Source organism: Electrona antarctica (genome assembly GCF_951216825.1).
Source record: "Electrona antarctica genome assembly, chromosome: 11".
In the NCBI taxonomy this organism is placed as follows: Eukaryota; Metazoa; Chordata; class Actinopteri; order Myctophiformes; family Myctophidae; genus Electrona; species Electrona antarctica.
Window position 1 is genome coordinate 24,922,450 of NC_136792.1, and position 14,230 is coordinate 24,936,679.

Sequence of the window (14,230 nt, forward strand, 5' to 3'; positions counted from 1 at the left end):
TGACAAGATTGCCCCTTTTTCTTCAATCCTGGTACAGTGTCTGTGAAGGCATTTGAAGGCAGCATAAGCCGTGGCTTATGCTGTGAACTTCATGAACTTCATGCCATGACATGGCAAGTGTATGCTGCTGATTGGCTTGCCCTGATATTCCGACACATTCTGTGGCTCATTTGTGGCTGAATTTGTTAAATTTGAGGGTGGGTAAGACATAATAGAGAAAATACATGACGTAGGGGTAGCCTATAGACAACTGTTGTGTTTTTTTGCGAGATGTGCAATCCAAAAGCAGCCTCATTTTCTACTATTTAATTCCTTAGTCTTAGCCTTTTCTTAGTGTTTTGAAAAATCATGCACTGCCCAGTGCTCTTGTTTCCTTGCGAGTCTTAGACGTTTCGGGAAAGGCTTCTTCCCAACAAACAGAGCCTTCATAATGTTATTGAAGAGCTTTTGCCTGGTTCCATCCTAGGCCCGGAGCTCCCCCGGGGAGTCCAGGCAGAGCATTCTGGCCTCTGATCTTCAGGTTGACAAACTTGATCTTCCAGCTGTTGTCCAGCGGGGTGCGGATGAGGCCAGACACCTGCTCATAGACCCCCAGGCAGGCTCCGTCTCTGTGGATGGACCCGGCCACCGCCACGCGCAGCAGGCCGTGCGGGGAGGCCTGCACCTGCAGGCCCTCGGGCGCCACGTTGGGGCTAAGGAGAAGATGCTCCTCCTTAGCCAGGGCCAACAAACGCAGGCTCACCAGCTCAGCGCCCTGAAACTCCTCTGCCTTCGACTGCATGTCAGTGTTAGACAGGAGACTTAGTTTAACATCTGGCCAGAAGTGCTGTGGGCCCCAGGCCTGAGGTTGCTGGCCCAGCGAGGGGTTCTGGCTGTTCAGGAGCTGGAAGAACCACTGGCAGAATTGCTTGCCCATGGCAAGCGAGTCAGACCCGGCCCCAGTGCTCTCCCTTGTGGCTACAGACAGGCTTTGTGCGGGAGACTGCGGCTCGGGCAACGCTGGTCTTTGGCCGTGGCTATTTCCTGATGACCAAAACATCAATGTCCTTTTCACTAGCTGGTGTTTCTCACTGTTGGGGGCGATCACAACGCCCTCCTTCGCGAGGTACTTGAATATGCTGTCGCGATGCACCTTCTTACGTTTCAGCAACTCCTCTGGATCATTAGTGTAGGAGAGAATCACATTTATGGCCTCGTCTGGGGCATTCTCCACTGCAATCATGTTATTTGTAACTGTGCTACTGAGTGACTCTAAGTCACTTTGTGTCAATGTTTTCAGAATCTCTGCGCACCCACTACGCTCTGTATGGGAAAGTCCCGACATGACGCTAGCAGTTCTGTCTGAATATCTACCTCTGTTTCTGTCTCCACAGCTCTGCGTATATGTCCGTGTCTCAATGTCAGATTTTATAGACTGAGCACAGCTGTGGTTTGATGTAACCCTCGGCGCAAACCGTTGCCATGTAGGCCTGACAATACCAATTTGCGCACGCTCACTTGAAGTTGTTTCACCTGCATGCATGTCTTGAGTGCGGTAAAGTCAGCCATAGTAAAAACGTCATAACGTCCCTTCTATGCCCACGTCATCCTTATGATGTAGTGCTTCTATCGTAGTGCTGGGAGGCAAGCTATACGATAATGCGGCTACTGCACTGAGTAAGTACTTCTGACAACAGGTTCGGCCTGGTCTGGTCTGGCCTCTTCTGGTCTAGACGGAACAAACTATCGCTGGAAACCGACCTATGAGCCCGCCGCCCCTCCCCAGTAGAACGCAGCCGAGAACGCTGACGTCACCAAATTTGGAGCGATGCCCCTGTGCACTCTGATTGGTTTAGCGAAATACACGGCTCACTCCAACTCCTATGCCACTTTTCCTGCTGGCCGGGTTCGCTCAGGTTTTTCTTTTTTCTTTTTTAAACAAAACGCCTGCGGTCCCGAGGCTAATACATCATCATCATCTTACTGTACTTGGCGAGCTACTGGAGCCCACACTGTTTCTTCAAGAACAGTTAAGTATTGTCTAGTTATTATTATACTAACTGCACACGAGAACGGATTCCTTGGAGCCCCAAGGCCGCAACTCGCATCGGTGCAACCACACTTGCAATTTCCTAAAATTGCAGATTTTCTGTTTGAATCAGTAGCTGTCCAAAAATGTCTATGAATCCCAAAAATTATCATATGGAATATTATGTCACAGTACTGACATCACAGACTGCCCTCCAATTCCAAGTAAGGGTACTGCACTAGTAGGTACCATGAGAGCGGGCATTGGCATGGTAAACGGGGAAATTATGTTACGATTGGCATCTTCATACTGTTGTCATAGATACAGTAGAGTGACCTCAGTTCTCTGACAGAGACTTCAACTTTATTGTCACATGTATAACCTTATTGTCACATGTATCACGTTTACAGGTATAAAACTGTGGGTGAAATAAGTAAAAGTTTGAGCTATTTTTACTTTATTTTAGTAGGCCTATTTCCAATTTTCAGGACATTTACTTCTACTCCACTACATCTCAGAGGCAAATATTGTACTTTTACTCCACTACACTTATTGTAGATTTTGATTATTAGAAAACATACAGTACATTAACATTCAGCCCTATATACATACATCTACAAGCTCACAATGTGTCACAGTTTGACACATTGTGAGCTTGTAGATCTGCTATTTTCATTTATACATTTGAAAACTTGAAATGTGACATTCTGCACAATGAGTACTTTTACTTTTGGTACTTTCAGTAGCCTACATTTTGATGCCAATACCTTTTTAAATGTTTTGTGGCTTTCGGCTTTATTTTATATATTTTTTTATATGGAGGGACAGACAGTAGGCTGACAGGAAATGGGGAGAGAGATGGGGGGGTGACATGCAGTGAAGGCTGTCGGGATCAGGAGTCGAACCCGCAGCACACTGCCAGACTGGATTACCAGCCAAGGTGCCTGGACCGCTGAGCCACGGCCCAGGCCACCAATACCTTTTTAATTCAAGTCTTTTACTTGTAATACAATTTCTACATTGCAGTATTGATACTTTTACTTAAGTAAAACATTTGAGTACTTTTTCCACCACTGCAAACTGATATTTAGTCAACTAAAGACAAATTAAAAAAAATACAAAATAAAATAAATACAATTATGGCTCACTGGAGTGTATTTCTCTGTTAAAGCCGTTTCATGTTTGAAAGGACCATGATAAAGACTTTAAAAGTTTATCAAACAGCACGTTGTGAGACCTTTAAGCTCCATCACCTCAGGTGTGTGTTTATGTCAAGGAGCTGTGCCTTGTACAAACTACTGTATGTTACACTTCTCTGGAGCATGACATGATTATGATGATGATATTGACTGCTTATTTCTTTCCACAGGGGATATCATTAACTCAGGAATATGTCTCACGTTAATCACCTCTTGTTCCAAAACCAATACCTACACGGCCTATACGATGCAATGTTTCACTTTATTTTATTGTTTTTACAGTTCCTTGTCATATTCATTGTATTAAGTTGTTTTTTGTAGTTTTTCATGTTGTTTATCAAATAATGTGTGTGATATCAAGTGTGTGATATAAAGTTATTAAATTATCATAGTGAGGGAAGGGGTACATTATTGTCAACCTACATTTTTTGGTTTGTTTTAGTTTTTTTACAAAATACATTGATATGAATAATTGTGATATTTTATGTGACGATATCCCTTTTTTAAATGGCAAAACAGACGATCCAGAAGCTTATGATATCCAAAATCCCAGACGATATCTAGTCTCATTCTCAATATTGATTTATAACAATATATTGCCCAGCCCTAATCATCATTATGAATTATATACCTGTACGTGCCCGTCGCAGTCGGCCACCGGCCTACTTGGGAACGATGCAACTTGGGAACCTAATGATATACGTTGTCATAGCACCCGTTTTAACTGTCAGCCGGTGTCCCACCTGTGAGATCTGTGTATGTGCCTGTGTGTGAAGACTGCAAACTGAAAAGTGTACATGGCATTTGGCAATAAATTCGGCCGAGGCAGAGGCTGGAAATTGCACAGGTGAAAGGCGTTGGCCTCATTAGGCCCACTGGCAGAGCCTGGCCCAGGTGAAAGGAGTTGGCCTCATTAGGCCCAATGGCAGAGCCTGACCAGAGCCTTTTGTGGTGGTTCTGGAGAACCGTGGGTCCGACCGACTCCCTGTGGGGGTGTGGAACGCGTGTGTCGAATGTGAAGTCGGTGGGTCAAACGGTTCTCGAGTTACGTGCATTACAACCGTACACACACGTACGCACACGTACGCACGCAGACGTGGCACATTTATAGGATGATGGACAGTTTGATATGTGACTGTGTAAACGCTCATTGACTGTAATATGACTGTATCAATAACACACCTTTTTAGTGTATTTCACCCTCAGGACCTTCTAGGCCAGATTCTACAACATGTCTTCTAAATCCTGACAGTTTCTGAGAAACCTATGTTTCTATATCAGTGATTCTCAAACTGTGATGTCAAAGACCCCAAAAAATATATGTAGGCCTAATTGGCCGCCGACCCGTGTCGCAAAATATGTTGTTCCAGGGACCCCCCCAAAAGCAAAGATTTGTGTTAAAAACGTTCGATGTGAAAGCATACTCAAAGATTTGCTCCATATTATCACGATTTTTCAAAAATAGCAGATCTACAAGCTTCTAGCGCGGCACTGAGTGCCTTTTCAACAGCTAAAGCTTAAAATAATGGTTAAAGTGGTTAAAAAATAAAAACCTATAAGGTGACACGGATGTGTTCCCGTCCTAAATGGGTTAACATGTCCTGTAAGACTACATTGAAATCACTTTACATTTAAATAATATACTCACATTGTCATCATCATGAAGGCAATGTCATAATGTTTAAAAGTTTAAAAGGCAACATTTAAAAGTGCTGCTGCATTGTGTTGTGTGAAATGGAGGAGTCATGTTTTCTTTCTCTCCAGTCATTCATTGTCTCCACCAGGCCGAAGGCATGGGGAGAGAGTATGTTTTGCACTCCGTCCGTGTGTGTGTCCGTCCGTCCGTGTGTGTGTCCTTCCGTCCGTCTGTGTACAGCTAATCTCCGGCACCGTTAACCCGGTCGATGCCAAACTTTGCACACACACTCCCTGGATGCCAACGATGAACCTCTGCCCCACATTTTCCAGAACGGCCTGTTATAGCGCCACCATGAGGCAGCTTTTCACATGTTTTACCTAAAACTGCACCGATCTGCGTGAAACGTTGCATGCACACTCCCTAGAGGCAAAGGACAAACCTTTGACCTGCATTTTCCGCATCTGCCTTTTATAGCGCCACCAGGAGGCCGACTTTTGTAAAACACATTTTTTGATATTACTCCTCCAGATTCTGTCCAAAAATCTCACGAATCGTTACACAGTATCTCTATGGTCATGTGCTCAAGTCGGATCTGTCCGATATTTCATATTCCATCCTAATTGGCTATAATTGGCTTTCACAGTTTGCAAGATTGCCCCGTTTTGAACAAAATCATGAACGCAGCATGCAATTTACGTGAAATCTTTCACACATTTTCTTACTGGGCTGAGGAATATATCCCACCCTTTTCACATTGGCCTGTTATAGCGCCACCAACAGGTTGATTTTTGCAAATCACATTTTTGGAACAAAATGCCTCAAATCATCCAATTGCCATCAAAGGCAAACATGTTTATATTACTACTAAACATTTTGCCAAACATCTCACACAGTCCTATCCTCCTGGTGGAGACCTGTGCCCAGAAGGGCACTTTTTCTAGTTCAATTTCTTTTCTCCCTGGAAATAAAAACGTCTGGGTTTCCGAGGCTATTCATTGTATGGTAAAACTACGTCTCAGAATCATCACACTTACTTAGCACATTAACGAACGTGAACAAAGCAGATTCTCACAGCACAGGAACTTATGAAGAGGATTCATATAGTATTTGAACTCATGTGCCATGGTGGTAGCTACACACCTAGAATGTTTCACTTTTTTTCATAGTTAATTGTCTTAAATGTAGGCTATAGTAATGAGTTGATTTTGCAACCGCCCCTAAAATTGATTGAATTCAGTTCAGTTCAGTTCAGTTCAGTTTTATTTGGTCATAAATACAAAAACAAAAAAACATTACATTACATGTATTCATTTCGTCGTGTTTTTTTACACTTAGACCAAAAGGGTTTAGGCTGAAGCCAATGGCTTATTGTGCCTATCCCAGGGGGGGAGTGGGGGGGACATACAACTGACAGAGAAACAAAGAGAAGAAACAAAAAACAAGAAAAACAAAAAAACAAACAAAAAAACAAAACAAAACAAGAAACAAACAAACACAAAAAAACGGACAAAAAAATAAAAATAAAACAGAAAGACACACAGGAGAAGACAGATTTGATCATACAGAATCCAGAGTCGCACATGAGAAGAATGTTATTTATATGGTTATTATATAGTTATTACATTACTTTATCATAATAATTGTGTACTCATATGATTAAGATATGATTAGTAAATATACTAGGTTATAATAATGTTCTATACTTATCTATTATTTTAGATTTGTACATTCTTTTAAATGTATTAATTGAGCTACACTTTTTCAGTTCATTGTCTAAGCCGTTCCACAGTTTCACACCTCTTACGCTTATACATCTCGCTTTTTTGTTGGTTCTTGCCTTAGTCCCCCTGAATATGCCGAATCCCCTAAGATTGTACCTGCTCTCTCGAGCCTCGAACAACTCCTGGACACAGGGCGGAAGCAGTCTGTTATGTGCTTTATACATTATAACTGCTGTTGAGAGGTCTACCAGATCATGCAATTTTAGGGTGTGTGACTGAATAAAAAGTGGATTTGTTGGTGCGTAATAATTGGCGTGATTTATAATTCGGATTGCTTTCTTTTGGAGAAGAAATATGGGGTTGATGTTTGATTTATAGTTGCTCCCCCATACTTCCACACAATAACTGATGTGCGGAAGTACGAGGGAGCAATACAGTAAGTACAGTGATTTCTGGTCCAAAATGGGTTTCATCTTATACAGTAGATGTAGTGTATGTAGTGAATTCACTTGCAATGGGTTGTATATCAGTGTTTAAAGAATATTCACTAAATTCTTCAACTGGTTCTCAAGGCATGTGCCATTGTATAAATGCTCTTTTGAAATTAGACTTTTCCCCAGCATGTTCACCACAAAAAAAGACAAGCTACAAGTTGCATGGTGTTACTTTTATTTGAGGGTCACAAATATAGGCCTCAAGTACACTGATGAAGAAACATGATCTTGAATGACTACTAATTCAATTGACGAGTAAATTATACTGGGTGTTCCTCAGAGTGTCACCCTAACCCCTCATTGGGCCTGTGAAAGAAAGCACATAAACACATAAATACAGAACAAATGGGAAATAATTTACTCACTCACAAGTTTGTGTCAATGATTAAATTTTTTGAACAAAAATGAAGTGGAATGCAGCCAAATTATTTGAAAAAAAAATCACACCCTTGTGAAGTGAGGGGCGCTCTTATCATCGTACTTCATCATGCATCATCTCATACTGGCCAATCAGAATGCCTGTTGCCACAAATTTACATCATATTTGGCAGACATTTTACCTAATTTCTCCTTTCATTGTCGATGGCAAATATGAGATGTGTGGGGACAAGATTTAGCGGACATTTGACCTGAATTCCCCTTTCATTGTCAATGGCAAATATTGAGATGTGTGAGGACAAAAGCTGTTTTATTAAACTACTTTAACAAGTTCTAACAACTTGTACAAAATAAAGTAAAACACAATACTACCCACTTTTGGCTCCAGGTGGCCATTTCTACCCCCAATAGTTATCCTCCACCATTTCATTCTGTACCTGTACAAAATCCATCTCCATGAAGCTTTCTTCAGCCATAACAGAATCCAGTGCCCTTTCAGACTCAACAGAATCCAGGTCCTCGAATCTTCCACAAGGCTCTTCAGCCTGAACAGAATCCAGTGGCTCTTCAGCATTAACAGAATCCAGTTCCATATCAGGTTCTTCAACCTGATCAGAATCCAGTTCCTTCTGGGGGTCTTCTGCCTGCTTGTTAGCTAAAGTATATAATAATAATAAGCAGAAACAGAATTGTGTAGAGTAAGTGTACAGTGTAGATTAATACAGGATATGATTTAATGTGATTCTCTACAGAGGCTCTCAATTCATTTAATTTTTTCCATATATTATTTTGTATGCATTAAAGATATACTATCAACATGAAATAGCAGTCATCGATCGGCAGGTTCGGCCACAACACATTGGCTAACAGTTTAGCTTTCAAACACACCATGGCTTTGTCATGTGAGATTCAAGTTTCAGTATTTTTATTTGTTTCTTTTCCTATGCTGGTACACAAGAGTAATATCCTTTGGTTTGATTGAATTGAATGAAAGAATCACAAAAGAAAGTATTGCGATAATAGTGAAATATACTGTAATCATGATAGTACACTTTGATTTGCCTTTATATGTTTCTATGCAAATTATTGTCCTTCCATATGTGCAAGGTGTGAATACACATGACAAGCCTTGAAGTGACAGTTATGGCATCATGATGACATCTTATGAAACTGGTTACCTGACTCAGCTTTCACATTTTGCACTGCAGTGGCATTAATAGTGGCCAACAGAGCAAGAAGCACGAACACAATTTGGGTCTTCATTTCCTTCAAGAATGTAAAACAATTTAGTTAATAGTTATAAATGGAAAATGGTGCATTTATATAGCGCCTTTATCCAAGGCACGTTACAATGATTTTGCATTACATTCACACACACATTCATCATACACTGATGGCGGAGGAAACCATATGCACCCTGCACATCGGGAGCAATTAGGGGTTCAGCGTCTTGCTCAAGGACACTTGGACACCGACTCTGGGGGAGGCCGGGATCGAACTGGTCCCAAACGGCCACACTACCCCAGAACCACCACTGTTACAATAATAGTTATCTGACTCTGCAGACTGCAGCCATTGGGTCTGCTACAGCAGTGCTACTCGATGTTTTTCATATCAAGGACCCAAATTAATATGCATTTTTGCCAAAATATTTTGTCCCAGAAAACCCCATAAAAGATTTGTGTTGATAAAATGCAAAAATCTAAAATATTCTAAAATCTTCAAATTATAGCTTCTTCAAATAACCGATCTAAGCTCATAGCTATTTTTAAATAGTCAAATACAGGGTTAAAGTGGTTAAACTGATTGTGATGCTATGTTGACACATTTTGCTGGGGTCTCTGGAACCCCTTAAGGACCCCTGGGGGGTCCCTGGACCCAACTTTGAGAATCACTGTGCAAAAGTGTAGGCCTACATTGACAACAATTATAAGAACATTGAATATAATTGAAGTAATCCTCATAATTAAGCTTTATTGTATACAGTACTAGCAAATCATGTCTTTACAATTACAGTTAAGTATTGAGCTCACCTTCAGTAGTTTGGGGAGATCCTTGAGGGTGAGAAGAACCTGGCGATGTCTTTAACAAGAACTGTATGATCTAGACACAGTGACACTGTTATGTAGGAGCCTACTGTATGCTCACTCACCTGTTTAACAAGAAAATGGTGGCAAATACAAATAGCCCTGAGTAATGTGCAGGGCTATTTGAGCATCATTTCCATGCAGATTATTACATAAATATTCCCCTTCACTGCTTCCATTCAGTGATATTAATGATTTGGTAAAATAGCCAAGTGCTTTACCCATTGCATTCACTCATGCGCGAGCACGCACACACACAGGAACGATTATGATTATTATATTCCCTCCAAAAATGGCGATTATGTAATCACTGTGAAAGGCCTTAAAATGTGGAATGACCTACAGTACCAAAAGTCATTAAAACGTTGACTCTCTAGTCAGACTCAAAACTAACCTAACATAATTCCTGTTTTAGTTGAGTGTGATAGAACTACACTTAACTAACACTTTAATTAATAAAATGTGTGTTATTTTCTTTTCTTCACACGTTAAAGAGTTACAGTATGTTATATGGCTGTTAATGGCTGATAGCAATCCCCAATAAATTGATCAGCCGGCAGGCTAAGCCTGGAAGATAGAAACTTGTATGACACGCAAACTAAAACAAATTAAGCCTCAAGTTAAAAAAATAAAACAAATAACGCCAAATACTACAATACACTTCCAATAAATATGTGCAAAGAAATAAATTAAAAAGCGAGCAAAATGCAGTCAACAAGAATGATCTCTCCCAGCTCCTAGTACCTACCCCCACGGTCAAACCAGCCTTCAGGTGAGCAGGTGAGGACCATTATTTGTAACCAATGTGTGCCAATGTGGTTTAATTACATGACAAATATAAGTGCAAGGCTGCTCCAGGATCAATGAAATCCAGCCTTGCCTTGTTAAAATAGAGCAGTGGTTCTCAAACCTTTTGGGATTCAGTACCCTCTTTTTGGAATTTCTGGGTCAAAGTACCCTCTTTACCCGACTACATGTTGCTTAGAAAGAGAAAACTATATCTTGCATATTCTTGCTGTCGGGCAGAAACCTCATAACTCAATTTTATGCAAGTTTGTTTTGTAAATGAATGCCCTACTTTGCCATACAGTGCACCGCTAAAATAAAAAATACAACTGAGATGTGTCTTCCTCTATTTCAGTGTTTCTCAAATGGGGGTACCCTAGAGGTATATAGAGGTAGTACAGGGGGTATGTGAGAGAAAGAAGAAACTGGAAAAACTGGACACAGTTTAAAGTAATGTGCTCAGGATGGTCTAATTTCAAGTCTTGCACTCCTTTTCTTATTTGTAATGTTATATTCTTCAATACATTCTTCAAAAGGTGGGTGGGTTCATTCAAAGCCTCGAGGATTCACCACAAACATAAGAAGTCACTCTTATCTTTGTGGATCTTTGTGTCAGGGCTTATAGGGCTCTTGTTGTAGAAAATACCTCTAGCTGCTTATATACTGTAAATAGGATTAAGGGTCGCCAGTAGCACAGAGGAGAAGGACTGTCTGCCGCATTTATTAGTCTACACTCAGTGAACCTGACCTGGTCACTCTCTGCAGTCCAAACACCTTAACCAACCTCCACAACTTTTGACATCAAGGTCAACTACACATGTTTATTGTCTATGGCTGGATTGACTGCAATGTACCTTATGGACTGTCATACAAAACGAATCGCCATCCTTGTATTTTGAACCTTGTCTGCTACAAAATGTCAAAAATGCATTTAGTGTGTAGACATTTTTAGTACAAGAGCTACAGTACGAGTATTCATTGTCTCCACCAGGCATGGGGAGAGAGTATGTCTTGCACTCTGTCCATGTGTGTGTGTGAGTCCGTCCGTCCATGTGTGCGTCCGTCCGTCTGTTACCAGCTAATCTCCGGCACGTTAAACCCTTGGCATCGACCGGGTTAACAAAAATCATGAACGCAGCGTGCAATTTACATGAAATATTCCACAGACTTTCCTACTAGGCTGAGGAATATATCCCACCCTTTTCACATTGGCCTGTTATAGTGCCAACAACAGGTGGATTTTTGCAAAACACAAAATGCCTCAAATCATCCAATTGCCATCCAAGGCGTAAGAAGAAATGGCACCCTTTTCACATTGGCCTATTATAGCACCACCAGGAGGCCACAACCTGACCTGCCCTGGTGGAGACCTGTGCCCCGAGGGGCACTTTATCTAGTTTACTATCGTTATGAAAGTTCAAAGAAATGTATGCAATTGAAATTGCATTTCGAATACACCCAACTCTTTTGTTTGTGCTGAAACAAGCGCCTCAATGGTAAAAGATTGCTCAACATTTCACACCATTATTGCATTATTGACACAATGGATAAGATGTGATGTGTAATTTTTATGTTTAAGGAACTTGGTGGTCTGATTCTGAACATGCAAGTGGAAAAAAGCACATAATTACACATACATTTGTAGATAATCTATTTTACTATAATTCATTACAACCCATTCTAATAAGTGCAAGGTCAAATCCATAGTGCTCAGAAAATGTACCAGACACCATGCAACACTTATTTTTTAAACCTCAGCGTTTCTTAGAAAGAGAAGGTATGTGAGGGGATGTGATAGAAACAATAAGGCCATTACGTGGAATATCTTGGTTTATTACAGGTTAAAAGTGTCCTGGATCACATTAGATAATTGACACAGGGATGAAAAATGGGTTACAAAATCGTGGGATAAAAAAAAAAGAATAAAGTGTCCTGGATCAATGGGAAACATACTCAACTCAACCCAAGGCTATCAACCTCCCTCAGAGCTTCCTGACTATAAAAACAGTAATACAATCTTTCTTTTTCCACCAAGGATTCCACGGCATTGCAGGAAGTGTATTGTACCAACTGGCGAATGTTCCAGAGGAAGGAAGATGGCGTCTGAATGTTTACTAATCAAGGAAATTGACTCTGTGAATTTCTCTCATTGGTCATTCATTTAACATAGCAAACTTATAAATGCAGGGAAAACTGTTAACAAGGAAATACCATTATACAAAGACACATACGTTATACTAACAGCACATAGATGTATATGTACTGTATATACTGTACTGTAGCCTACTATACCTATATACATATGGTGTTGGGAAGTAGCTTATAAGTAGGACCTAAATAGTAAATACACAGTAGCTTGTGGCCAGTGGCTCAATGACATAATAATATACAAAGTAGTTCAACTATTTACATAATTACATTTTCGGTTGCATGTCAACACAACATAGCAGGTGAGCTTTAATTGAGTGGTCATCTTTGTCATCACATCAAAGAAAGAATTATCCTTCTCCATCCATCCGTAGACTTTACACAATTGTGTGTTTTATTAGATCACACAATATCATAACATGTCCACAGCCATGTTATTATTATTATTATTATGTACAAAGTATAGCTTCAAGCTACGTTTACTAAGTAATTGGAAGTGTAGCTATAGCTACTTATTTTGAAAGAACTTTCAGTGTAGCTTAGTTACTTTTCATGAACAGTAAATACATCAGTACTTACTCTGACCAAAACCAGACCAGAACTCCCACCACTGGACTCAGGCAATCAATGAATACCTTTGCTATATTACTATACTATACTATATTAATGGCAAGTATGGTATTTCCTACAGCTTTAAGTCCAACAATCTGAACTAATCCTTTAATAATTCAGATAAACAGCAGAATGAACAGAGCAGAATTAACTATCCATAACACCTTGATATCTCTGTGTTTAAACTGTGTAACTTTCCTCTTCTAACCCAGATTTGAACCCGGTGCTGTATTTATTTTATTTTTTGACCATTGAGCTAATAGAGCCTGCCTGCTTGCTCAGGGGATAAATTGAATATTGACCATGTCTCAATAGAAGGGAGACAATATACAACCACCCCAACTGTATTTAAGTTACCTAGTATTAACATATGTATACCATACAGATTATTTTTTTAAGTCACAATACAAAATCAAATAATGCACTTTTGAGTCTTGTGTTATGGTGAATAACATCACTGCTTGATGTTATTCACCATAACACACTGAGTCTTGTGTTATGGTGAATAACATCACTGCTTGATGTTATTCACCATAACACACTGAGTCTTGTGTTATGGTGAATAACATCACTGCTTGATGTTATTCACCATAACACACTGAGTCTTGTGTTATGGTGAATAACATCACTGCTTGATGTTATTCACCATAACACACTGAGTCCTGTGTTATGGTGAATAACATCACTGTTTGATGTTAGTCACCATAACACACTGAGTCCTGTGCTATGGTGAATAACATCACTGCTTGATGTTATTCACCATAACACACTGAGTCTTGTGTTATGGTGAATAACATCACTGCTTGATGTTATTCACCATAACACACTGAGTCTTGTGTTATGGTGAATAACATCACTGCTTGATGTTATTCACCATAACACACTGAGTCCTGTGTTATGGTGAATAACATCACTGCTTGATGTTAGTCACCATAACACACTGAGTCCTGTGCTATGGTGAATAACATCACTGCTTGATGTTATTCACCATAACACACTGAGTCCTGTGCTATGGTGAATAACATCACTGCTTGATGTTATTCACTATAACACACTGAGTCCTGTGCTATGGTGAATAACATCACTGCTTGATGTTATTCACTATAACACACTGAGTCCTGTGCTATGGTGAATAACATCACTGCTTGATGTTATTTC

General features: G+C 40.2%; 1 protein-coding gene across 1 annotated transcript; it reads right to left on the reverse strand.

Annotated features, from left to right (window-relative positions):
• Nucleotides 1–433: 433 nt before the first annotated feature.
• On the reverse strand, nt 434–1,324 carry LOC306932062 (uncharacterized protein C3orf38 homolog; the record flags this gene model as incomplete). The annotated part of the gene is made up of 1 exon (XM_079513767.1): nt 434–1,324. One exon carries the CDS (start codon nt 1,322–1,324, stop codon nt 434–436), a length of 891 nt encoding a protein of 296 aa, XP_079369893.1.
• Nucleotides 1,325–14,230: the final 12,906 nt, after the last annotated feature.